The sequence below is a fragment of the Syngnathus scovelli genome, chromosome 12 (assembly GCF_024217435.2).
Source record: "Syngnathus scovelli strain Florida chromosome 12, RoL_Ssco_1.2, whole genome shotgun sequence".
In the NCBI taxonomy this organism is placed as follows: domain Eukaryota; kingdom Metazoa; phylum Chordata; class Actinopteri; order Syngnathiformes; family Syngnathidae; genus Syngnathus; species Syngnathus scovelli.
The window spans coordinates 13,048,016-13,073,960 of record NC_090858.1 but is presented as its reverse complement, the minus strand read 5'-3'; the positions used below and the strand labels follow the sequence as shown (position 1 = coordinate 13,073,960).

The 25,945-nt window shown below is 46.3% G+C and overlaps 1 protein-coding gene across 10 annotated transcripts in view; it reads right to left on the bottom strand.

The window, feature by feature from the left end:
- LOC125978096 (echinoderm microtubule-associated protein-like 4) overlaps positions 1–25,945 on the bottom strand; it is a 75,918-nt gene that overhangs the window by 11,727 nt on the left and 38,246 nt on the right. For 2 of the 10 annotated variants that reach the window (XM_049735132.2, XM_068652475.1), the window contains 20 exons: positions 13,715–13,885; positions 11,442–11,576; positions 9,286–9,311; positions 9,112–9,150; positions 8,356–8,479; positions 7,997–8,146; positions 7,831–7,900; positions 4,938–5,048; positions 4,762–4,857; positions 4,540–4,674; positions 4,019–4,151; positions 3,672–3,820; positions 3,464–3,589; positions 2,936–3,067; positions 2,747–2,814; positions 2,582–2,670; positions 1,848–1,945; positions 1,614–1,701; positions 1,439–1,537; positions 67–197 (listed from right to left, as the gene is read on the bottom strand). In XM_049735132.2, coding sequence (XP_049591089.1) covers positions 67–197; positions 1,439–1,537; positions 1,614–1,701; positions 1,848–1,945; positions 2,582–2,670; positions 2,747–2,814; positions 2,936–3,067; positions 3,464–3,589; positions 3,672–3,820; positions 4,019–4,151; positions 4,540–4,674; positions 4,762–4,857; positions 4,938–5,048; positions 7,831–7,900; positions 7,997–8,146; positions 8,356–8,479; positions 9,112–9,150; positions 9,286–9,311; positions 11,442–11,576; positions 13,715–13,885 — 2,170 coding nt within the window. Of the gene's footprint in view, positions 1–66; positions 198–1,438; positions 1,538–1,613; positions 1,702–1,847; positions 1,946–2,581; positions 2,671–2,746; positions 2,815–2,935; positions 3,068–3,463; positions 3,590–3,671; positions 3,821–4,018; positions 4,152–4,539; positions 4,675–4,761; positions 4,858–4,937; positions 5,049–7,830; positions 7,901–7,996; positions 8,147–8,355; positions 8,480–8,817; positions 9,312–11,441; positions 11,577–13,714; positions 13,886–25,945 lie in introns of those variants that run through there. The other 8 variants (XM_068652474.1, XM_068652478.1, XM_049735139.2 and 5 more) reach the window with 7 other exon arrangements.

Here is a 25,945-nt window from a genome sequence, read left to right as displayed (position 1 = left end):
CAAAGACACGAACATGCAGACAAGGTAAGAAGAACGGGTGGGCGTGGAGGCAGTGGCTCAGCTCACCTTGGGCGTGGCACAAGGGTATGAGAAGAGATGAACTTTGCAGAAGTCGTCTGCCACTGCCAGCACCTTCCTGTTATGCGAGCGGATCACAGCATTGATGTCCGTCCCATCCGAGCCCTCCGGCCATACGCCTGTTGCACGTGCACAAACCCTGAGATCAGCTACCCAATAAAACAAAGGAGGAGAACATAGACCCCTTCCCTTTACCATGTCACCATGTTAGCAGGAGGCAAAAGATACAAATTTGCAGCAAACTACTTGGGTAGCCTCTTTCAGCTTTTCCCCTCAGGGGGTCGCCACAGCGAATCTTACTTTTTTGTCCAGATGTTTCGCGTGAGACGTTTCTGGCAGTTTTTACACCGGATGCCCTTCCTGACGCTGTATTTATCCGGGCTTGGGACCGGCACATGGACATGTGCCCCCCTATGGCTGCATATGGTTCCCTGACCGGGAATCGAACCCAGGCCTAACCACTGGACCATCAGGGATTGCAGTAAACTACTTTGATGTTGAAAAATGTCATCTTGTGCTTTTAGTGAGCAAAAGCGTAAAAGCAAAAACAAAGACTTGACTCTGCCAGTCATAAAATGTTGAAGTCGCCAGCTTAAGTCTCGTTTCTGTCACATCTGTCCTTTCTTTCAGACTGTTCTATTTTCCCGGTACTTTCTCTTGAATGGTTGCTGTGCTCATAGTAATTCCCAGGAGGATGCTTTCTCAGTTGAACTATTGACTGTATGCCAGAAAGGTGGAGACACAGCTGTGGAACCTTCTCTGTAAGATTGCGGAAGAAGCTCGAACCCCCACCACCAGGATCCTTCTTCTTGTACTACTCTTGCCCGCCCATCTGCAAGGGGGCGACTCTGCCGAGCCTTAATGTGACTTCTAAGGTCCTCTGAGCTGCTCAGAGCTTCTTGGCTGCGACACAGCACCTCGCTGGATAGTAAGATGCCAAAATGGTTCTGCGAGCTCATTTTGCCTGGACAAGCCATTGGAGCAGAGGCTGCTTGCATGTCTGACAAGGAGCGAAAACAACTGTTGCTAAATGTCCAAAAACTAGGCCACCAAAATTCCTCCTAAAGTCAAAGGGATCAGCACAATAGTTTTGATTTTGTGAGGCGTCTGGCTGGTCCATCTTCATTTTCTGTCCTCATCCCTGTCGACTAGAATATTTCCGATCGAGCAGAATGACTTTCCTGACATCTTCACGCCATCGTTTTTTACATTTACTCCTACGTACACACTTGGCTGAAATACGCTTTGGAGCGAGCGCGCTGGATCTTTTTGCCTGCAGCGAAGCCATGCCACATTCTTTACAAACTCAAAGGAGTGTATTGCGCTCACGCATGCACACGAAGCGGGTGAGCGTACTGACCAAAGACATGGTAACCCAGCACACAGGTGTACGTGGCCCAGTCGATGTCTTTGCACTCGGAGCGATTTCGAATGTATTTGCAGCCATTTGGCACCTCCCCTAAATCAAGAGAAAAAGAAAAGCAAGCCTAAATGGCCACATCCTAGAAGCAGATGCGGAACACGTGCACACTGACAATAGAGAATCTCATAGTCTCCGGAGTTGGACATGATGAAGTTGTTGTCAGGCGACCAATCCAAATGCGTGATGTAACTGGAGTGACCCTGCAAGGAGGAAGCAAGACTTGATCAAAACACGGGCATCACGGTAGATGCCAATGATCCTCAGGGCGCTCGGGGCTGCATCGCCAAGCGGCTCATTTGCGGCTCCCCAGCCACTCGAGCGCTATTTTGGGACAGTCGGGACTTACGGAGCACTTTCCGTATCGGCTGTACTTTCTTCCTTGCTCGGCCACACTGTAGATGTAAATGAAGTTGTCGTGAGATCCCACCGCCAGCAGAACACCATCTGCACACAGCGAGTCAGACTTGATAGCCATCTTGCGTTTTGTGATGGGCACAATCGGGCATGACAGCGGCGCGTGGTGCTTCCCACATGCACCTTGGCCTGCGGCCGGCCAGCTGCCAAACATTTGAAAATTTGCTCGAGCGATCCTGCTTGCCGTCCATGAATGGAACATATGGAGGCGACAATGCTTTTTGAGTTGCACTTTGCCACAGTCAGGGCTCCTTTGATTGTCTGCAGAGTGCCGCTCACTTCTTTTGACACCTCTTGCGGTCGCACATTGCTTGTCAATCATTGTCAAGGTGTGCCGTTTGCCTTTACTCATGTTCATTCATGTTTTTGATACTGCCAGAGCCACTTTGTTAACATTTGGCAGAGTGCATTGTGGAACACGTGACCTCAACGACCCGGTTTTGGAAACTCAAGAAAACATCATCGTGCAGAGTAGGGGTCATCAACTCCATAATAAGTATGCTTATCATGTTTGTACATTTGAATCAGGCCTGTTGGACAAAGAAAAAATCTTAAACACTGTGGATTGGAGCCCGAAGGAGTTGGTGACCCCTGATGTCAAGCCAGCAGGAAATGATTGTGACTCCGCCCTGTGGACGGACCATCTCGGCAATTGACTCCACCCACCTACAGAGAAGCGCATGACAGACAGCTGTTCGTTGCCGTCCGTGTGGATGGCGACAAGGTCGGTGGTCTCGGCGTCCAGCACGAACCACCTGACGCACACAAGCTCTCGCATTAGTCCCGCACACTGCGTCATCCAGCCTCGCCCACACTTGATGCAACACTCACTTTCCTGAATGTGTTCCTATGGCGACCACTCCGCCGCCGGGATGAAAGTCTGCACAGTGGCCATGTTCCTGCGGGAGGGACACGCAGGTGTTAATCATCTCCACAGGGCAGAAAGAAAAACTAAGATATCGGGCTGCAAGTGACGTCATCGAAGTGACGTCGTCGGGAGAAGGTGACATCGTAACTCACCTCCACGCTGCGACTCCACTGCAGCTTGTGGTCGGTGGAATTCCACAGACACACCTGACGGTCCTGGGCGCACGTCAGGAATAAATCTTTGGACGGGTGCGACGCCAAGCCCCACAGCTCGTCCGTGTGACCCTGAACACAAACGCGTCTATATTTATCCATTTAAGAACCAGAAAAGGAAAAGCACTGCTTACCTAGCGTGCCATTTCATGTAACAACATATAGAGACCGATTCAAGCCAAAAGTCAAAGACACAGACTCTGTGTTTCTGCCGGGCAACACATGACCAGGACGCCAACTCCCAGATGAGTGGGGGGGAATGACTTTAACCCACCGTGCATGTTGAGCAATCATTTCTGCATGAAAAGTGCCTGCGAGATCAAATGTTGACTGTCCTAACACGTTGGTGGCCGACTGGGATTCCTGCTGGCCACCAGAAAGGTCCCCGGTGGAGAAAGAGTTCACGCAAGCAGAGAAAGGGCATGTCGACAGCCACAAGGTGGCAACACGATCTGTGCTGGCCCTTACCTGTACTTCCATCGTAAAGCCATCGTGGAAGGTTCCTCGGAGTATAAAGTTGCGCGACGTTCCCACCAGAAACTCGTCCCCCTTGCCTTCAGACACAGCCCGGATACTTCCGTATTGGTCTGGGACCTTCAGACACACGTGTGCCGACAAACGTCAAACAATTTGCACAAGGCAGATGTACAGGTGGCTGAGGCGGCAGAGGCTCGACCTCAATGTCGCACTGGGCTTGGACTTGGTGGTCCCACAGGATGATCTTGCGGTCTTTTCCTCCTCCGCTCAGCAGGGCACCGCTCGTCATCTGGCACAAACAGAACACGCTGCCCTCGTGACCTTTCACCTGACGGCTGATCTGAAAGGCTGCGCCGCACAGGAGAACCAAAGTCAATGTGATGCGCTTTGAGGGCCTTGACAGGAGGAAAACCGCTAGACAAGTGAAACCATTAAGTGGAGAAGAAGCCAAACTTGCTTTCCAATAATGTTATTTGCTTGCTCTACAATATTGCATTTTGATCTTAAGGACATATGACATGTTCTTGTACAGGATCTGGTCCTCACCTCGCGGTCCTTTCACAGAAGCCTCGGCGGCACTCCTGGTCCACACGAGAAGGACGCCTCCAGAGTCTCCTGTCAGAATGTCTCCATTGTTCAGGAAGGCAAGACACTGGATAAACTTTGGCTTCTCGTATTTCTGGGAAACAACAACACGTGACGCACGGACCCACACACGCACACATAAGCACAGACAGACACCCACACATGCGCGCGCGCACACACACCCACCCACCCACACCCACACCCACACACACACGCGCACACACACACACACACACACACACACACACACACACACACACACACACACACACACACACACACACACACACACACACACACACACACACACACACACACACACACATTGCTGCATTTCTACCAAAAGAGAGTGCCAATTGTTTGAGAGTAGTGTAGAATGCACTTAGGTGGTCTATAAATGTTATGCATTGAAACCCAGAAAAAAACAGAATCCAAGCCCCAACATTACCCATGTGCAGGCATATGAATGGGTGCAAACCTACCCCAAAGATGCCTTGTTTCCGAGCCAGCGAGGTGCCAGTCCAGGCCCAGAAGAAAATATGAGACTTTCCACAGGTGATGATGGTGTTTGGGTCCGATGGGTGGAAATCCACAACCAAAACCACGTCGGTGGTAGTCTGCAAAGCAGACACGCAGGAGCCAACTTGACTAGCCATGTAAAAGATCCAGGATGGGCGGGCGGGCAGGCGGGCGGCTGCACGCACCTTTATCTCGGCCACCTTGGACTTCTTCTGCCAGTCCCAAACGGTCAACATGTGGTCGTTGCAATCGTCAACCACACTCAGATGCTGACCCGAGTCCTGAGGCAACAAACGGGCACACGCCTAAGTTGAGGACCACACGTTTCGTGACGCAGCCACGTGACGCGACGGCCACTCACGGCTTTGGAGAAGACCAAGGAGCCGACGCCTCGCTCAAATGTTCCCAAACCAATGACCTGCAGCGTGGACAGACTGACGCTGTCCCAAATGCGGACGTGCGGCTGCACGGCCTGGGGAGCAAAGGTGATGGTTTCATGAGAACCCGACAACGGCAACAAGAAGCGGCAGCTGAGCTTGCCGAGCACGAGTGTCCCTTGAGAGATACGTGTCCAACCTCAATTCATTGCCCCCCAAAACTATTTCTCGTCTCCAAATAATGTCCCTTGGTTTACCAATCGGTGGTGGATGGCCCTGTACATAATGAACTTGTTGCCGTGGGTAGGGCAGAAGAACACCGACCGAGTACATTTGGGAATAAATTGAGAGGAGAGGATTTTATACGTCATATTTGTTTGCCGGTGCATCGAGAGATTTTTCTAATGTGGCTGGGAATCGCCAACATGCCGCTTGTGGGCCTTTGCCAGATGCCCCACCCAGTCAGTGGGTGAACCAACACATCCTTTTCCCTAAAGAGGGCCTGAGGAATTCATTCATTTTCAAACTAATCAGAACGGCCCGGAATTTAGCCAATGAAACACGAATACCGTCTTCATTTCTGACACAGTTTGGCGCGCTGTCTGTCCGATCCAAGAAGACCATGATGTTGTCCCAGTTCTCGTGACCGACGTTTGAAACCGATTGCCATTTAACGGTATAGACCAACCACAGGGTGAGAACGGCAAATGAAAATAACCACTGAAAAGTAGCTGGGGTTCGGGGGCCGCATGCTCCACCGCGCAACTGTACCACTCTGATAACATTATTGTGACAGAGCCGCCGCTGTAATTTCGAAAATATTTTTAAAGTCCTGATGTACTTTCCAAAATTTAAGTGGACCTCAGTGTACAGGGAGCTTAATTTAGTCCGATTGCGCAACCGCAGCGCACCGGGTGCTCACTGTCGCATTGCTTAAAGAGCGTCTTTGTGTTCCCAGTTGTAAGATGACGCTGCTCTCGAGCCATGCCCATCTGAAGCAGTTCGTGATCCCGTTCGAGTTGTCTATTTCCCTGGCACGATCCCCGTCTTTTCTCTCTAAAACGTTCGCCATGCTGGCTAAAACTTTTGCTAATTAGGCAAATGATGTGACGAAAGTAGCTCCAAAATGCTGCCGAAAATAAGGCGGCTGTTGTCGCAATACTGCTGCCAGCCGCCCTCCCCCCCATATAAAAACAATTTTCTCAACGGATCTACACGATTCACTAAAATGATACTCCCGACGGAAAAAAATACAGAAATCCGCGGATCCGCGGAAGATTCTCATCCCTGCAACCAGAACAAAGTTTCATCCTTTTTGTGTTTTGAATGTCAGGATGACTGCAAACAAATCTGTTCTCAAGTTAAAATAATACTAAAGGACACAATCACATTGATGCTGTCCAAAAAAATTACGTTTAAAAAAATAATTTCAGGTGACTCCGTTTTATGTACCGTATTTTCAAGACCAAAGGGCGCACCATACTAAAAGGCGCAGTCTCAGTTATGTGGGCCATTACTAGATTTAACACACACATAGGGCGCCCTGCATCATAGGGCGCATGCATGCCATGATTTACGGTAAGCAAAAAAATCGTCGGGGGAGCAAGAAAGTGAGTTCAGTTGTATTTTATTCTACTGTTTAACCATGTACTCTCCTGTACTCACATTATTGTTGATCGATATTCATACGTAAATCTGTCCAAGTACTTCTTCTGTATCCAAATTAAACAGTTGGGCAAGTTCGCCATCTGACATGCCAATTTCCCTCGTCATTGTCTCGTCGTTGTCACGTTGCTCTTCGGCAATGATCCCGGCTTTCTAGGAAGCTTGAATTGTGCCTCGTAAGCTTTGTCTATGCCATTTTAGAAGGTCCTAATGCTGTTTTCTTTGCACAAACGATTGTATTCATTTATCAATGGCGGTAGACGTACGTACTCTACGTGTTACGTAAAGTCCTCTGATTGGTTTACCGCCCCGATCTACGTGAAACGTTATGTCCTCTGATTGGTTCATCGGGTCTACATATTACGCCTGTTTATTATGTGGCGGAAACCACACAAAACAACTTTACAGACTTGCACAAACGGTAGAGTTTATTTATCAATGGCGACGGAAGTACGTACTTTGCACGGACGATAGTATTATTTACCAATGGTGGCGGAGGTACGTATTCCTCTACGTGTCACGTCCAGTCCTCTGATTGGTCTACCGCCCTGAACTACGTAAAACGCATTTTCCTCTGATTGGTTCATCGGGTGCCTGTATATTACGTCTCTGTGTGACTTCCGGCACACAAAACAATGGCGGCGAAGGTACGTACTCCTCTACGTGACACGACCAGTCTTCTGATTGTTTTTTTTTGTCCCGATCTACGTGGGAGAAGCCACACAAAACAATGGCGGCAAAGGTACGTACTCTACATCTAGTCTACATCTAGTCCTCTGATTGTTTGTTTTTGTCCCGATCTACGTCAACGCCTATATATTACGGAAGTCACACAAAACAATTTTACATATTTTTGACTCTGGTCCACACAAAAGGCACAACTTCTTAAAAGGCGCACCTTCATTTTTTGAAAAAATTAAAGGCGTTTATATGTGCGCCATTTTGGTTGTGAAAATACGGTAACTTACTGTTACTTACTGAGTCAATAAGACCAATTTACTTTGTCTAGTTTTCTGCAAATATTCAAATGTGACTTTAGCCACTATGCAATCAACTTGGGAAGTTTTCAATCAAAAGGAAATCTGCACATTTTGTCTGCCTTTCTTTTTTTACATACGAGAGCATCATTGTGATGTGGACCTCCTCCGTCAATTGTAGTGGGACATTCTCACAAGACGTTGTTTTGTTTCCTAAAGTGTAGACTGAAGTTACCCGTCCATCTTTGTCCACACCGGAAATTTGGCCCGTGGCGATGCGAATCTTGTCCGGATGAACGGTGAGACTAGCAGGCCGGGAAAAAGGGACAGGAGGGAGGGGGAGAAAGGATTGTTGAGAAGAGGTGGCCACGAGCATTTGAACAAAGTGCCAGACATCTCACCACTTGACGCAGTCCGTGTGTCCCAGGTAGTGCCTCTGGCTTCGCTCATCGTAGTTGAACAAGACCACCACCGAGGCAATGAAGTACACCATCTCCCCGGTGGGAAGCAGGCACACATTGGCTCTGCAGTCTCGTCCTCGGTAACCGTAGCTGTGGCATCGGCGGTCAAGGAAGCGCAGTCGGATGGCTGTTTTCTCAACGGGCCACCTTCAAAATATGCTTCACACTCTCACCGAAGCAACGGTGCTGACAACCAATTCACCCCAAAGTCGCCCATACACACTCGTAGGGACGTCTCAATGCGATCGCATGACCTGAAATCTGGGTTGCAACGAGCGCTTGGAGCGAGCAAAGGATACACCCATTCCAGCTTGAGCCTCTCAGGAGGAAGTTCCGTGCGGACGTCGTCGTAGTTTTCCACGTTTGAGGGAAGAAACATGGTGATGGGGCGTCCACGCATGAACATCTTGATGTGGTTTCCCTCTGCACCAGACCCAACGCGCACGCACACACGCACGCGCGCGCACACACGCACACATACACACATACACACACACACAAACATAAACACACGCACACATACACACACATAAACACACACACAAACATAAACACACACACACGCACACACACAAACACAAACACACACACACACACACACACGCACACACGCACACACACACACACATGAGCCCAAAGCAAAAGCTGAAAGTCAAATATCTACATGTGGGCACATTATTTCAGACAAAGATCTGAAAATGAACCAATCAACAGATGAATTTGAATTAGTGGGTAAATTTGGCGGACAAACGCATACAAACCAAGGCCAAGCAAAGCAAAGTGAGGACCAGGCTGCAACAAATACACCTGTCGAACCAGCTCACGCATCCAAGTCCGCTCACTCGTGCCAAAATGACGACGGCGCAAACAGGCGTGATGTCAGAGAGCAGGCAGTGGAGAGATGCTGACCATGGAAATTGAGAGAGACGCCAGAGAGAAAGTGGAGAAAGAAGAGAGGAGAAACACCATTGGCCCACCTCAAATACGGTTAGCATGCTAGAGAGTAAGCTGGTTGGTTCGCCGGCTAGCTTGCTATGTGACTGTTCAGCACTTACCCGCTTGGCTGTTTTTCTCCCGGGTTGACATTTTGGCTGCTTTGAGACAACGACATCATCACTGAACAAAAACAACAAGCTGCCGCCTCTCAAACAAAATTGTCGAGGAAAATGTCACATAATGACGACGACAATGACGGAATTCTATGGGCTCTCTCTAGACAAAATAATTACCTTGACTCACCACCAGCTCTTTGTGCCTGCAAACCAACCAAACAACAGCATCAGTGTGTGCATGTGTGTGCGTGCGCGCGCATACAACAATTCCGCTCGCTTGTCGTTGAAGAATTGAAACCACCGGCAGCCATCTTACGTTGCCACACACTAGACTATCCTAACGTGAATACACATCGGAGAGGAGCACGACATGCATGATTCATCGCCAAGAATACATTTTAAAATGTTCTCTTTGAAGCTCCATCACTGAGTGCTCCTTAAATATTTGCCCATAATCACAAGCATCAACTATGCCAGTGTGTCCCAACCAGTGTGCCGCAGCACACTGGTGTGCCGTGAGAGATGTTCAGCTGTGCCGTGGGAAATTGTCCAACATCAATTACGGAGCGCATTGTAAACAGGATCGCCAAACCACTGGTCAGTTAGCACAAGGCCTGGTCAGCCACTTACTAATTGTGCATGCGGGGCAAATCGGAGAATCTTGAGATTTTATGTTGTGGCATCGGCACATACTCAGTTTATGTGTGTGTTGCTGTGTGCTTTTACTAACAGTGACACTATGACGGCTGTGGTGCGTTTTTGGTCCGATGTAAATCAGAGCATGTAGTTCAATGGGAGAACCTGGATTGTTCATTTTTCACCAACATAAAATACACAGTCAAGTCGAGACACCTCGACTGTGATAGCCACTCAGCCGCTGTCAGAACAGCAGAGCGTCTTTAAAAGTGACTTCGTTCTTAATGTCGCAATATTTATAGAGCTAGTCTAAAACAGTAAGCAGTCATATTGATTCTTTTGGATTTTGATCACAATCACTTTCAATAGTTTATTCCTTACACTATCTAAAACTTTTTTTCAAAAACTATCATTTTTATTTAAAAAAGAAATACAATTTAGAGAATATTTAGTATTTATTTTATTCAATTAGTCGACTCTCCATACATACTATATAGGAATAGAACTTTACATCTTTTGTTGTAATATAACTGATTTTAATATAGAAGCTGGTGTAACACTAATAGATTTTTGTTGGTGGTCTGCCTCGAGATTTTTTCCAATGAAAATTCAACCGTGAATGAAAAAAGGTTGGGGAACACTGAACTATGCAATGAATGCAATGAAAGCTAACCCCATCGGGACAATATTGGTTGTAAACTCTAAACCTCACTCACCTCTGTCACTGGCGACACTGGGATCATCTACTCTGAATGGCCAATGCAAAAAGTGAAATTTGTTCTTATTACTATATTGGCCCGAATATAAGACGGTGTTTTTTGCATTGAAATAAGACTGAAAAAGTGGGGGTCGTCTTACATTTGGGGTCTACATATTATACCCATTTACAATGCTAGATGGGGCCAGATACCTTTAAAGCGAATGCCGAACTTAACTCCCCAGGCCAAAGCGAACCCCTATCACGAAGAAGAAAAAGACAAATAGCGGTAGCACAAAGAAGAAAAATAAAAAACGTCAGTAAGAAAGAAAAGAGAAGAAAATAAGAGAAGAGACAACAGAAAATGGAGAAACTGTTAGAAAGGTTCCTCTGCTGATGTTAAAATGGTGGACAGTTACGTCACCGTGCCTTAAGTCTCGCGTGAGTTACCTCAGCCTATCGCAATTGTTGGATAACAGAAAATGGAAGCCATTCATTTACAAATGTGATTGCACTTTAGTTTACATATTTAAATGTTCAGATATTAAGATGTGATAGACAGTTTTTGCATGATTTGAATGAGGCAAAATAACTTTTAGCTTTTTCTCTCCAATATATTGTTATAATCATTTGTTTCAGATGTACTGTAATTATTTTCTGTATAAAAATTAAATTTGGTGTTCAAAAAGTCTTTTTTCAAACTTGAGTCTTGAAAAAGAGGGAGTTGTCTCATATTCGGGCCAATATGGTACTCGATACGGAGATACTAGAATAGAGAGAGACACAACTGGAGTTTTCGGCCCAAAAAAAACCCCCAAAAAAACCAACGATTGTCAGTTGCAGCGTTGGCAACATACGATGGCTTACCCTATTGACAGTCCGGTCATATTCACTGTACGTCTGCGGTGGGTGCTTGACAAATGGCCGCCCAAAAAAAACATTCTTTGCAATGGAGAGAAATACGTAGAGCAAAACCAAAAGGGGATAAGAATGCGTGTACCTGTTAACATTCTTCGCTACTTTGGCGAGTAGTTTGGAGGTGGACACTGCTTTCACCAACTTGCTTCGGTGGTCGTCAGACGTGACCCAGGTGCTACTCTGAGATCGCTCCACGCCTGCAGAGCGTCTCTGACCCCTGATACACACAGACATGCACTGAGTACCAGTGATGAAGAAGAGGAGAGGCGACAGGCCCTACTGGAGACGAGTTAGCATCAGGAGGAAGGACCTGGATAGACCGACGCTGCACCGTGGTGGGAATCATTCCCTGGCTACCAGATAAGTCAGAGCTGAACCGTAAATCAACCGCTGAACCAACATCTGGCTAAACCATACATCAGCCGCTAAACCAACATCTGTAGATCAATGACTCAACTCCACTTGGGGCAAAACCCTATATATTGTGACATGGATTTCATTCATTTATTATCTAGCTATTATCACAAATGACCTTTTCACAATGAAATTAATGGAAAAGCCTTGAATCTGTTCCAGCGTCCAAATAAGGTATTGAGGTGTTGGTAAACTTGTCATTTTTTTTAGGCCGATTTGAAAGAAAAGAAAAACATACTCTTACCAATGAATCGGCCGATGACTTTTAAGAATACTTAATTAAAATACATATATTAACTTCTTTTGGTAGTCACTTCCAACAAATATATGAATTAAAGTTATAATCACAATAAAGTGGAGCCTCGGTTTTCGAACACAATCCGTTCCAGAAGGCTGTTCAAGAAGTGAATAGTTCGAATTACAAATCATATTTTCCCATTACAAATAATGGAAAAAAAATAATCCGTTCCAAGCAAAAGAAGAAAAAAAAAAAGCCTTTTTAAAGCATTTTTTCATTTGCGCATTTTTCTCCAATCGCGCAACTGCAGCGCACCGCCGAACGCGCAACCGTAGCGCGTCGCCGACCGCGCAACTGCACCGCGCTGGTCGCATTATTGTGACAGAGCCGTCGCTGAAATTTAGAAAATATTTCTAAAGCCCTGCTGTACTTTCCAAAATCTAAGTGGATATCAGTGCGCAGGGAGCTCAATTTTGTCCGAACGCGCAACCGTTGCGCGCCGCTGACTGCGCAACTGCACCGCGCTGGGCGCATTATTGTGACAGAGTGGTCGCTAAAATTTAGAAAATATTTTTAAAGTCCTAATGTACTTTCCAAAATTTAAATGGACCTCAGTGCGCAGGGAGCTTAATTTGGTCCGATCTCGCAACCGCAGCGCCCCGGGCGCTCAGTGTCGCATTGCGTTAGGAGTGTCTTTGTGTTTTAGGATGGCTTTACTGCTCCCACTTGCTTCCTTTGGAGGCATGATTAGAGTTGATGCAATCCTCAGAGTAACGAGAACGTAATAACGAACGGAGTCAGTTGGGATGCAGGTCCTCTCGACTCATCTCGCGAGGTTCGACAACCAAATTTCGTCCGACATCCGAAGCAAAAAAATCTCAAATTTTTTTGTTCAAATACCGATTTGTTCGAGGCTCCACTGTACTTTGCTCTTCGGTATTCACAGCTCCACTTACTGGACAAACGGTTGTAGTAGACCTTTCTGCACTCAACATTCTGTTTTGAGCAAGTGACATAAAAATCATCCAAACTCGAGCCAATGTTGAAGATTTTGAAAAGCTATAACGGGCAGAACGATTCATCAGTCGGGCCTACTTATAAGCAACGAACGGCTTACTGTATTTACAAATTGTTAGAAACATCAGGGAACGAGAGAATGATTTCCAGCATGGCCAACAAGTGTAACTTGGTACCTGCACACACACAAAGGAGGGAGAGATGGTGGGTTGGAGAGAAAAATGTGTTGCGCTGTGGTGGCAATGAGCGCTGGACGACATGCCCCACTTGACGCAGTCTGTGTGTGTATCAGTATGAGTAAGTGAGTGTGTGTGGGAGTGAGAGTCAAAGTTCTCACTTCAACTCTCACTCACAAACACGCTCACTGGAAGAGCGAGTAAGACAGACAGAGTAAGACAGACAGAGCGAGAGTGCGAGGGAGAGAGAGAGAGACAGCAAGAGAGAGAGAGAGAGAGAGAGAGAGAGAGAGAGAGAGAGAGAGAGAGAGAGAGAGAGAGAGAGAGAGAGAGAGAACATGGTGAAAGCACGCCGGGGTTACACTCCAACAAAGCGCCGCTAAAAGGAGCACCCGCTTGGAAAAGGAGCATGGGGTGGTGTGACTTTGTAGTCAGAAAGGTTAGTAGGAGCAACAAAGTCTTCATCAGGCCAGAGCAGGAAATGAGGTCAGAGAAAAGGGGACACGACACCTCTTGGGGGGCGCCTGGTTTTTACTGCTGCCCAGCTGGCTTCGCTGTGGACTTTGCTGATGGTGAGGGGGCGTGGGGGAGGGGGCAGGGACTTCCTCCTGTTCATGGACCTCCTCCCTCGGACCTCTTTGCCCGACGCCCGACGTCTCCTTTCTGGGATCAGCTGCTACGCTGCGAACATACACGGCACACGGCTGCTGCTTCAACGTGGCCTGTGTGCGTCTGGCGGATTTGCACGTGCGTCTACCTTCAACGCTTAGCCCTTCTAATGACTTTTTGTTGCTTCGAGTGGACTTGCAATCATCCAAACTGAGTTGGCGCAAACACACACAGCAGCTGAGTACAATTGCAAAAGAGACCCTGGTTATCAAGTCATTTGTGAATGATGGCCGCTAAGAGTGGTTCATAGGGTCAGCGCAGATCCTCAAACGCTGACTCAATTCCAGAGTCAATACTTTTCTTCCCTTTACCACATTTAACTGCTCACAATAAAGAAAACCTACTGCGCAGATAAAACAAACAAAGTTCCTGACTTTGCGTAGTTTGAGTAGTGAAAGGAGCCGTCGTTGTGACGCCTTCCTTAGGGTTGTCACAAACTCATCTTTTGAAAATGGATTATCCATTGGTTTTTGGTCTGGACAACATGGGCAGCCGCCCAAGGCGGTGTTTTTTTATGTCACGTGGAGAGTGGTAGGAGCCCCCCCCAATTTTTTTTAGAATATTGCGCTGCAAAGCTGTTTCATCACCCTGTTAATCACTGTGTGGGTAAGTGGCAATTTCACACCCCCTTCAGCTGCAGGTCGGGTGGATGAGCCTGAGGCAAGTGAGGAGTTTCCAGGTTAACATAACAAGTCAGTGAGCGATTGGCTAGGGCAGCATTGTTGTAGTCAATCAGAGCCAGTGTTTTTCACGTGTGGTGACTAACGCACTTTCATCAGTAGTCACACCACAAACAGAAGAGGCATACACAGGACTGCTGAAAAGTTAGCATTTTCAAGGTGGCGATATCAACATGTATTTCAAATTCATTAAAGTTAAAGGCAAAAATGTGCATGTGTTTTGTTATGTGTTTTTTTTAACTGTAACACTTTCCCCCAGTAACAAATTACTTTTATTCCGTAATACAATTAATAACTCAGATACCTTTTTGAACAAGTAGTGATTTCCCAACACTGGGCTAATTAAGGGCTAATAATAATTTCTGATATAGCCTACCTTTTACGTTTGTTAGCTAGCGGAATTTCATATCCTGGGATGAGGATGGCAAATGGCTGACACGCCTCTACAACATTGCGTGGACATCGGGGACAGTACCTCTGGATTGGCAGACTGGGGTGGCGGTTCCCCTCTTTAAGAAGGGGGACCGTAGGGTGTGTTCCAATTACAGGGAAATCACACTCCTCAGCCTCCCTGGTAAGGTCTATTCAGGGGTGCTGGAGAGGAGGGTCCGTCGGGAGGTCGAACCTCGGATTCTGGAAGAGCAGTGTGGCTTTTGTCCAGGCCGTGGAACAGTGGACCAGCTCTACACCCTCAGCAGGATCCTCGAGGGTGCGTGGGAGTTCACCCAACCAGTCCACATGTGTTTCGTGGACTTGGAGAAGGCGTTCGATCGTGTCCCTCGGGAGGTTCTGTGTAGGGTGCTTCGAGAGTACAGGGTGCCGAGCCAACTGATAAGGGCGGTTTGGTCCCTGTATCATCGATGCCTGGTCCGCATTTCCGGCAGTAAGTCAGATTCGTTCCCAGTGAGGGTTGGACTCCGCCAAGGCTGCCCTTTGTCACCGATTCTGTTCATAACTTTTATGGACAGAATTTCTAGGCGCAGCCGAGGCGTTCCGGTTCGGGGACCTCAGCATCACGTCTCTGCTTTTTGCAGACGACGTGGTGCTGTTGGCTTCTTCAGGCCGTGATCTCCACCTCTCACTGGAGCGGTTCACAGCCGAGTGTGAAGCGGTCGGGATGAGGGTCAGCACCTCTAAATCCGAGTCCATGGTCCTCGATCGGAAAAGGGTGGAATGCCCTCTCCGGATCGGGGATGAGATCCTGCCCCAAGTGGAGGAGTTTAAGTATCTTGGGGTCTTATTCACGAGTGAGGGGAGGATGGAGCGTGAGATCGACAGGCAGATCGGTGCAGCGTCGGCAGTAATGCGGACTCTGTACCGGTCCGTTGCGGTAAAGAGAGAGCTGAGCCAAAAGGGAAAGCTCTCAATTTACCGGTCAATTTACGCTCCTACCCTCACCTATGGTCACGAGGTATGGGTCGTGACCGAAAGAACGAGATCCCGGATACAAGCGGCCGAAATGAGTTTTTTTCCGCAGGATGTCCGGGCTCTCCCTTAGAGATAGGGTGAGAAGCTTGGTCATCCGGGAGAGACTCGGAGTAGAGTCGCTACTACTCCACGTTGAGAGGAGCCAGATGAGGTGGCTCGGGCATCTCATCAGTATGCCTCCTGGACGCCTCCCTGGGGAGGTGTTCCAGGCATTTTGGCCCGCGGGCCGTATTTTGCCCGGGTTTGCGCTACGCTGTGGTTTGCTGGGGTGGGGGCAGTATTGACCGGGACAGAGGGAGACTGAATAAGATGGTCAGAAGAGCGAGCTCTGTCCTGGGCTGTCCCCTGGACTCAATTGAGGTTGTGGGTGAGAGGAGGACGTTGATTAAGCTTAAATCCATCATGGACAACACCTCTCACCCCCTCCATGAGATTGTGCGGTCCCTGAGCAGCTCCTTTAGCGGCAGACCTTTGCACCCTCGGTTTAGGAAGGAACAGTTACGCAGGTTCTTCATTCCCTCTGCTGTCAGACTTTACAACGTGTGGCACCTGATAAAATTAATGTGTTTCGTCTCTACTAGCGGCACTTGTATTTGTTCATGTCTGTTGTTTACCCTTTTTTGAAATGTTGGCACTTGTTTTATTCTTGCACTCGTATTATTCTTGCACTCATATGCGCTGCTGTGACAAATGAATTTCCCCGCTGTGGGATTAATAAAGTTCTATCAATCAATCTACATTATTACGATATTTACATTTATGACATCTAGAATGTTTATTTAAATTTACAATTAATGGAGGGATGTTTTGTATAAGAGTTATATTATGGTATATCAAGTTAAATCGCAAATGCATTTACAAGGGCTCTTTTAAAATATTTTGGTGGAATACTGTTCTATTAAAAAAAATTCTGGGGGGGCACTCAGGTTGTAATTCAGTGAAGAACCCCTACTGCCATTGATGACTCGAGCAGTCGGCAGTAAATAAACAACAAATTGCCAGAAAATGCGTGCAACCAACTAAAAATAGGGTGACCAGATTTGGGTTTCTGAAAAGGAGGACACCTTTTTTTGGGAGGGGGAGGGACTTATCGGAGTATCGGTGTATGTTATGACACAAATGACATGGTGTCTGTATAGCAATGGTATTTATTGGCCCGAATAACACAAAACAACATACATATGTACAATAACAAAAACATATTTACTCTAATAAAAACATATGTACACTGACATTTTTTTGTTTTATAGTGGTACACTAAATAAAAAAAAGACAAAAGAAACACGGCCATTGGTGCAGCATTTAGGAAAAGAAATATTCCTTAACAAGCCAGGTGTGCTTTCATGGCGCTTAACTGTATAAAGAACATAGCTACCTTCTGCTGCAGTGACGGCTACACTCTCGGACTTCGTCACAAAGAAATCCGTGACTTTGGATGATGAGCTCCCGCCCCTCGCTGCTTTTGTGTGGTTGGTTGAATGTAGTGTGTATGCCTGCAGGTTGGTGGCACCTTTATTAGCCACAGACATGCAAGTGCCTGCCTTACATGTCAAGCACTCAGCTTCATAAGAAACACGACCCTGGCGAAAGCACTGGAATTTTTTATTCAACTCCTCCGTGAACGTGCATATTCATTTCGGCATTACTTGTAAACACTCGGTGTCGACTGGCTAGCCCACCCTTCATACACACATACATTCAGCAAAGTGACTAGATTTGAGGAGAAGGGCGTGACTTATTTGCGAACGATACAGATAAACCTGGAATTGAGTGAAATGGAACGTCGTTGACAATTGACAATGTTACTGTACATGTATTGTTTGAGGCAGTCCAACAAAATCCTGGACATTATGTTAGGGCTTAAAAGTAGGACATATCCGCAAATAAGAGGACGTCTGGTCACCTTAGTCAGCCCGCTCACTCGACCCCCTAGGGACTCTTCTTTTAAAACACACACGTGCGCACACACGCACGCACGCACACACGCGCACACGCACACACACACGGGGTAACTCCCCCATATTCATAGATGCCAAATGGTCAGGTGACGCTTTCCCGCCTTTTCCGGACAGTATAAAACCTTCTGACCTGGGGGCTGTTGTTTCATCTGTTGCCGTGCCTCGTGTATTGGCTGCCATTAAACAACCCAAGATCTTGTCAATAAAGGAACAACTGTTACTCCACATCTTTGTTTTCCTTGCTCAACAACGGACATCTCAAAGAACAAGGCAACCTTGATTGCCAGAGATGTGAGTCACCCGGCTCACTCTTTGTTTGACCTTCTGCCCTCTGGGAAGAGGTACAGGAGCCTGCGCTCCCGCACCACCAGACTCGCCAACAGCTTCTTTCTCCAGGCTGTTAGGGCCCTGAACTCGCTACCCCCTTCTGCGTAGCGTGCGGCACTGTTGCGCTATTTTCGGGAATGTCTGCTGTACGCGCACTTGCTCCTTTTTTTTCCTGCTCCTCTTATTTATTTATTTATTTATTTATTTATTTATTTATTTATTTATTGTTGTGTTATTTATTCATTATTTATTCAGCACGCTTTTGTTATACTTGTTTACTTGTTTGTCTGTTGTGAGCCATGTCTTGTCACCGTGGGATAGGGGGGAACGAAATTTCGGTTTCTTTGTGTGTCTTTGGCATGTGGAGAAATTGACAATAAAGCTGACTTTGACTTGAACAGATGGTGACCCTGACGAGGGTTTGTCCAGTTGAGCGCTTTTCCGACGAAAGGAGAGGTATTGCACTGGGGTCCGGAGATCCGGGGGGGTCCCCACCTTTGGAGGGTAAGAAATCCTTCAGAAACTGTGACCTTCGCATCGTAGTGGTATTGTCTTTTCTGACCCCAAATTTAACAAACTGTAAGTTGAATAAGTGAGTAGAATCAAATTGTATATTGTGAGATTCAATGTTTTTTCTTTTTTTCTCTCTTTTTTTTTCAAATGAAGTAGAATTGAGAGTAGAATAATTTTGTATATTGAGATTCAATGTTTTTTTACAAATGTTCTTGTTTTTGGAGTCTTAAGAGGACATGTAAGAATTCAACATACAGTGATGAGAGGAGCAGAAGAAGCATCTCGAAAGGCAGGAGTGAATGAGAGACAACTATCTGGAATGAATATAAAATGTGGTAACAATTTAGGGGTGATAAGGTTTAACATGTTTAAAGACAATGTGCAAAAAAAGGTGCAGAAAGGGTGCTGTTTGACAAGATCAATTTCAACCCTTCCAGTTACTGATCTAGATAATGGCAAGAACACGCACGCACGCACGCACGCACCCACGCACACACACACACATCTCTGAACAATTGTCCAGTTTTATGGTCCCAGATTTGCTGAGCAAACTACTGCGGATCCGGGAGCAAAGACTGAGATCCAGATCACCCCAACTGTCTGGCTAAAATTCCTGACGAGGAAGTGGACAGAGCCCAGGTGGACTGGACCAATTGAAGTGTGTGCCCCTGTGAAAGATTCCTGCAGTGATCCAGATCAGCCATCGGCAGCGTCCCCACCCCCTGTTGAAAATGAGGCAGAATAATCCTCTCAACCTTGGTGGCCAGGTAGTCTACCTTGAGCCACTGTAGACAAGGACTGCACTGCAGACATTTTCAGGTTCCCTCCGGATAGAGCAGTGCTGCAAAGGGGGTGAGAATTGTGCTCACCCTCCACCAGTGGGCGTGCCAAGCCCCCAACGGTGGAACTACTACTACAAGCAATTGTTATCTCGGACTGACGATAATAATGACATTGTGGTCGCCTAAGGCAGAGGGACCGTGTGAGCCTTGCATTGTAACATCTTGCCGCAGGTTTTTCACTCACACACTCACGTCCCGGCAGTGTCATAGTCATGTTGGACATGAATCCCTTCCGGTTTGCCATGCAGAGTGCTGCAGCGTCACTCGAGAGACTATCTACATTTCTACATTTTTACATTCTTTTCTAATTTTTCCTCACTCGCTTTTTACTCCACTTTTGGGAGTTTACTATTGTTGAAAGTCACGGACCATCAATCCCTGTCATTTCGACCACGTCATTGTTCGGCTCTCAGCGGAGGCTTCGTGGCTGTCTGTCTACTGTCTACCGTCGATCATTGGACACGCAAGTATGGCTACGGATAAAGACGTTTGTACGGCTTCGAGCACCAACTGCACCCTTCTCTTAGAGAAGTTGTCCCTGCTAGAGGGACGTGTCCGCCAGCTAGAGCAGAATAGCGCGATAACCGTAGATGTGGCGGACACAGATGCGGGCTGTAGTCAGCCCGCTAGCCCAGTTAGCACTAGCCCCATGCGGCTTGCTAACTGCGATGAGCCAGTTAAGACACAAAGCTGTTCCAAGCCATCTCGGTCTAATGGCTCTCCCACTTTGGTAAGAGGTGACTCCATTACCAGAAACATCACGCTTATAAATCCAGCCACGGTAATGTGTATCCTTGGAGGCAGAGCACCCGACATAGAGGCTAATCTTAGGGAGCTGGCTCGGCTCGCAATAGGTCTAGTCAACAGCGTAGGTCCAAATACACTAGCTACTCGGATATAGTGATAAACATTGGCTCCAATGACGTTAGGATGAGGCAATCAGAGATCACATAGAAAAACATAGCGAGGACTTGTGATCTCGCCAGAAAGATGAGTCGGCGTCGAGTATTTGTCTCTGGCCCCCTGCTTGGGAGAGGCACTGATGAGAGGTTTAGTAGATTAGTCTCCCTTAATCGATGGATGGCTGGTTTCTGTAAGAAGGAGGGACTGTATTTTATAGATAATTGGTCCTCCTCCTGGGGCCGCCCCGACCTGCTGAGGAAGGACGACCTTCATCCTAATCGTGAAGGCGCCTTCACTCTTTCGAGGAACATGGATTACTGTTTGAGCCATTCATGACAGGTCACTTTAGAGCAGGCCGGGTCACAGGTGACTAGGCCACCTGTTAGGATGGGTTTGGAGTTAAGTTAAAGTTAACTAGCGCTAGGCTAGATTCCCAGCATGCACATAGTTCATTGTGTAGACTAGAGTGTCACAGTTTGAATAGTGCCACAGTATACATTGACACACTTTCTACTGAGGTAGTAGACAAATCCATTTACTCTACCATGACCGGTTGCGCTGATGGCATGGTGCTTGTTAATGATAATATTCCGGTCTGCCGAATATTAACTATCAAATTCCTATGGTCGTATCTTCCCACCACGCTAATAAATATTTTAGAGGTAATGCCGGGCCGAGACAACACAATCTTACTTGTATTTCGTTTAAAAATCCTCCGATCGATACGAACTCTGATCTACCGATTAGACCAGGTATGGGCAAACTACGTCCCGCGGGCCACATCCGGCCCGCGGGACCGTTTAATCCGGCCCGCCAACCCTAAATAAATTGTATTATTAAACTTTTTTTTTTCGGTCATTTTGCCTGCAATGACTGCGTTTCCCCAGTAGATGGGGAACCACTCGCCTGCGCATTTACTACCGGAAGCCGTGTCAGAAAGCTCGGTGCACACTCACAAGTGCATGTACGTACTCAGTAGTACGGAAATGGCGCACTCGCGCTCTATTTGTAGCAGTGCCGAATTTAGAGCGTGGGCTGTGACGACAGCATTCTTGTAATTTGCGCGCCGAGTTTTCGGATACAGTTTTACGCTAAAGCCACCCACAAACCTTCCCCTGGAATCCTTCCATTGAAATGAGTCGCCCACGGAAAAGCAAGGTGGACACTGAGTGCCGAGTGTTTAAAAAGAGTGGCCAATTTGGCTCGACGTACGCGACGTGACGTTCAGCCACATGAACATCAACATCAAATGAACACTGAAAATGAAGGGGAGGCTTTCAAGTTTGTTGTAAAAAAATGCATTTTGAATATGATCTGTACAAATAGCAGGGATTGAAACTAGCGACCATTCTCATTTTCAAACAATGCAGGATACTCAAGGACATTGATGCACCACCTGTTTGTGACTAATCTTAACCTTTAAAGTTCTTAAGGCTTACTTTAAGGAAGTGTTTTTCGTTTCCTCACTTCTGTTACCAGGTGTTTGTGAGTTAAAACTCTGCTCAGATTTTCAGATACCCCTCACCGTGTTGCCGTTTTGATTACTTTATTTGGATGTATGCTTTCACCGATTCTTCAAGATGATATATTTGGTCAGAATGTTTGATGTGATCTCATAAAATAAACATACATCTTTCATTAATCTGACCTGCAGGCACTGAAGTGATGGAGACTGTTATTCATAATAACAGTGTCATATTTTATGAGAATCACTGATAGCAGTTTTTTAGGGATGTTATTTTTTTTTAATGCTGTTAATAAATGCATTTGTTTTCAAAAAACGTTTTTTGAATATCCATGCTTTACTACCTACTAAAGGCCAAAACCTTTTATGCAATGACCTTTACAGGTCGTTTATATTACTTCACACAAACACTACATCCATCTGCTCCTGGTTCGCCCCCCCGGTCAAAATTTAGAACCCAATTCGGCCCGCAAGTCAAAAAGTTTGCCCACCCCTGGATTAGACTCAAACTCCGTTTTATGAATGTTAGATCACTTCACACGAAAGCAGTACTCATTAATGACCTAAACATTTTTGGTCTTTGTAAGACCTGGTTAAAACCTAATGAACTGCTGCCACTTAATTGAGGCATCGCCTCCAAATTTTGTGAGCTCGCATGTGGCGGGTCCTCATAAAAAGGGTGGGAGTTTCGCCCTTATCTCTAATTCTGATCTTAGATTTAGGCCTCGTTCGATTAACATATTTAAAACATTTGAAGTTCTCATTGTCCGATCCACAGCTCCACCGTCATTTTATCTTGCTGTTATTTACCGTCCACCCGGGGCTTACTCTGGTTTCCTGGATGAATTTTCAGAATTCGTGGCTGATCTAGTGACAAATTATGGGGGATTTTAATATCCATATAAATGATTCAAGATGGCGGCGCGTGCACACACAGCGGCCACTCTCTGTCCTGTTCGTTGTTTACCGAGTGTTTGTCCGGCAGTTTTGTGTGTGTTCGTCTCGTGTGATACGTCGTGCTACTAGTGCGGCGGGCATGTTCTGCTCAACATTAAGGGCGCTCGGACTGCTTCGTCCTGGAGCATTGTTGGGATGCGTCGGCAGCGGGTCTGCGAGGCAGCGGAAGAGGGGCCAGCGCGGAGACGTCGGGCCAGGCTTGCGGCCAACCCAGCTCGCAGAGCCGTGCCTTCCATTCTCCTGGCGTACGTTCGTTCGCGAGACGACAAGATGGGTTGCGTTCGCCTGATAGGATCCACGAACCGGACAGTGCGTGCCTGCTGTGTGCTCGTGTTCACAGTGGCCTGGTTGACTGTCATCTTTCCGGACTCTGCTGTGCATCGGGAGCGGCTAGCGTGCTATCACTCTTATTGTTCATTTTCTTGTTTTATTTTTCCTGTGTTGTTTACTTGTATGTGCGTTGTGAACTCTGTCTTGTCACCCTGGGATAGTGAGAAACGTAATTTCGATCTGTTTGTGTGTCTTGACATGCGGAGGAATTGACAATAAAGGAGAATTTGACTTTGAAAAAAATTTACCATCAGAGCCACTTACTTTGGCGTTTCAGACTTTAATTGATACATTTGGTTTTATGCAAGCCATACAGGCAGCAACGCATAAGAATGGAAATACCTTAGAGCTGGTATTATCCCGAGGACTGGCAACCTCAAATATAACAGTACTGTCATACACTACTGTTATGTCTGTTCACTACTCAATAAAATTTGAAATTTTAGTTCTCTGTCAAAGGCAAGAGCGCAATCAAAATTACAGCAGTCATAATATTAACTCCGTAACTGTGACTGCGCTATCTGAGTTACTGCCGCCGGCAACTGCCATATTTCCCGCATACATCGGCTCTATTGATAATCTTACAAATGAATTCAATGCGACGTTGTTAAATGCCATTGACTCTGTAGCGCCACCATGTCTGTAAACTCGCTGAAGAAAGCCTACTTCATGGTTCACAGATGAAACGCGTACGCTTAAGCAATTATGTTGAAAGCATGAGCGCAAATGGCATTTAACCAAACTTGAGGTTTTGATGCACTTATCTTAGCAAAAACTAATCATTTCTCGCAAATTATTCATCTCAATAAAAACAATCCCAAATACTTATTCGATACAGTGGCAAAGCTAACACTACGCCAGCCGACCTCTGATAGCTCCTTCCACTCAGCCGACGAGTTAATGAAATTTTTTGCTCGAAAGATTGAATCCATTAGGGATGACATCAAGATGACCGTTCCAATCACTCAGTCGAGACCGCCGATTGCGGGCGCTGACGATCATGCAATAACCCTCTCAGATTTTAAAAGCGTGTCCCTTGAAAGGCTTACACAATTGGTTAGTGTGACTAAACAAACAACGTCTTTACTCAACCTGCTTCCAGCCAAACTATTTAAAGAATTATTTCAGATTTTAGGACCGTCAGTCTTGATTATAATTAATCTGTCTCTCTTCTGGTATAGTGCCAACAGCCTTTAAAACTGCTATCATTAAACCGCTACTTAAGCGACCAAATCTCGACTCGGACTGTCTCAGTAAGTAGACTCTGGTGCCTTGACTTCCAAATGAAATACAAAACTTGCTTTCGTTTGAAAAGAGGACTTTGGACCACTCTGCAAGTGTCCAGTGCTTCTTTTTCATAGCCCAAGTCAGAAACTTCTTCCGTTGTCTTGAGTTCAGAAGTGGCTTGACCATAGGAAGACGGCTATTGTAGCCCATTTCCCGGACATGTCTGTGAACAGTGGCTTTTGATACCTGGACTCCAGCTTCAGTCCACTGTCTTTGAAGCTCCCCCAAATTCTGGAAGCGACTTTTCTTCACAATGCTGTTAAGGCTGCGGTCATCTCTCTTGGTTGTGCAGCGTTTCTTGCCACATTTCCCCCTTCCAATACACTTTTTGTGGATGTGCTTTGAAACTGCACTCTGTGAACAGCTTGCTCTTTGAGAAATGTCTTTTTGTGTCTTACCCTCTTGATGGAGGGTGTCGATGATGGTCCTCTAGACCAGTGTTTCCCAACCTTTTTTCATTCATGGCACACCTTTTCATTGGAAAAAATCTCACGGCACACCGCCAACAAAAATCTGTTAAGCTCCTATATTAAAATCAGTTATATTACAACGAAACACGTAGAGTCCTATTCCTATATATGTATGGAGAGTCGAATAATTTAATAGAAATAAATACGAAATATTCTTTAAATTGTATTCCTTTTGTTAAATAAAAGTGACAGTTTTTAAAAAGGTTTTAGACGGTGTAAGAAATAAACTATTTAAAGTGATTGTGATTAAAATAAAAGAATCAACGTGATTTTGTTTACTGTTTTAGACTAGGTCTATAAATATTGCAACAATAAGAACAAAGTCACTTTTAAAGACGCTCTGCTGTTCTGCTGAGTGGCTATCACAGTCGAGGAGTCTCGACTTGACTGCTTATTTTACGCATGTGAAAAATAACTAATCCAGGTTCTCCGGTTGAACTGCATTCTCTGATTTCCATCGGACCACAAACGCACCACAACCGTCATAGTGTCTGTCACTGTTAGCAAAAGCACACAGCAACACACACATAAACTGAATATGTGCCGATGCAATACAATCATATCGACACAATATGAAATCTCAAGATTCTCCGATTCTCCACACATGCACGATTAGCAAGTGGCTGACCAGGCCTTGCGCGAACTGACCAGTGGTTTGGCGATCCTGTTTACAATGCGCTCCGTAATTAATATTGGACAGTCCCACGGCATAGCTGAACGTCTCTCACGGCACACCAGTGTGCCGCGGCACAGTGGTTGGGAAACACTGCTCTAGACAGCAGTCAGATCAGCAGTCTTCCCCATACTTGTGATTTAGTTTACTGAACCAAGCTGAGTGTTTATCAAGGCTCAGGAAACCCTTGCAGGTGATTCGAGTTCATTAGACGATTCAAGTGATTACAGTAATTTTCG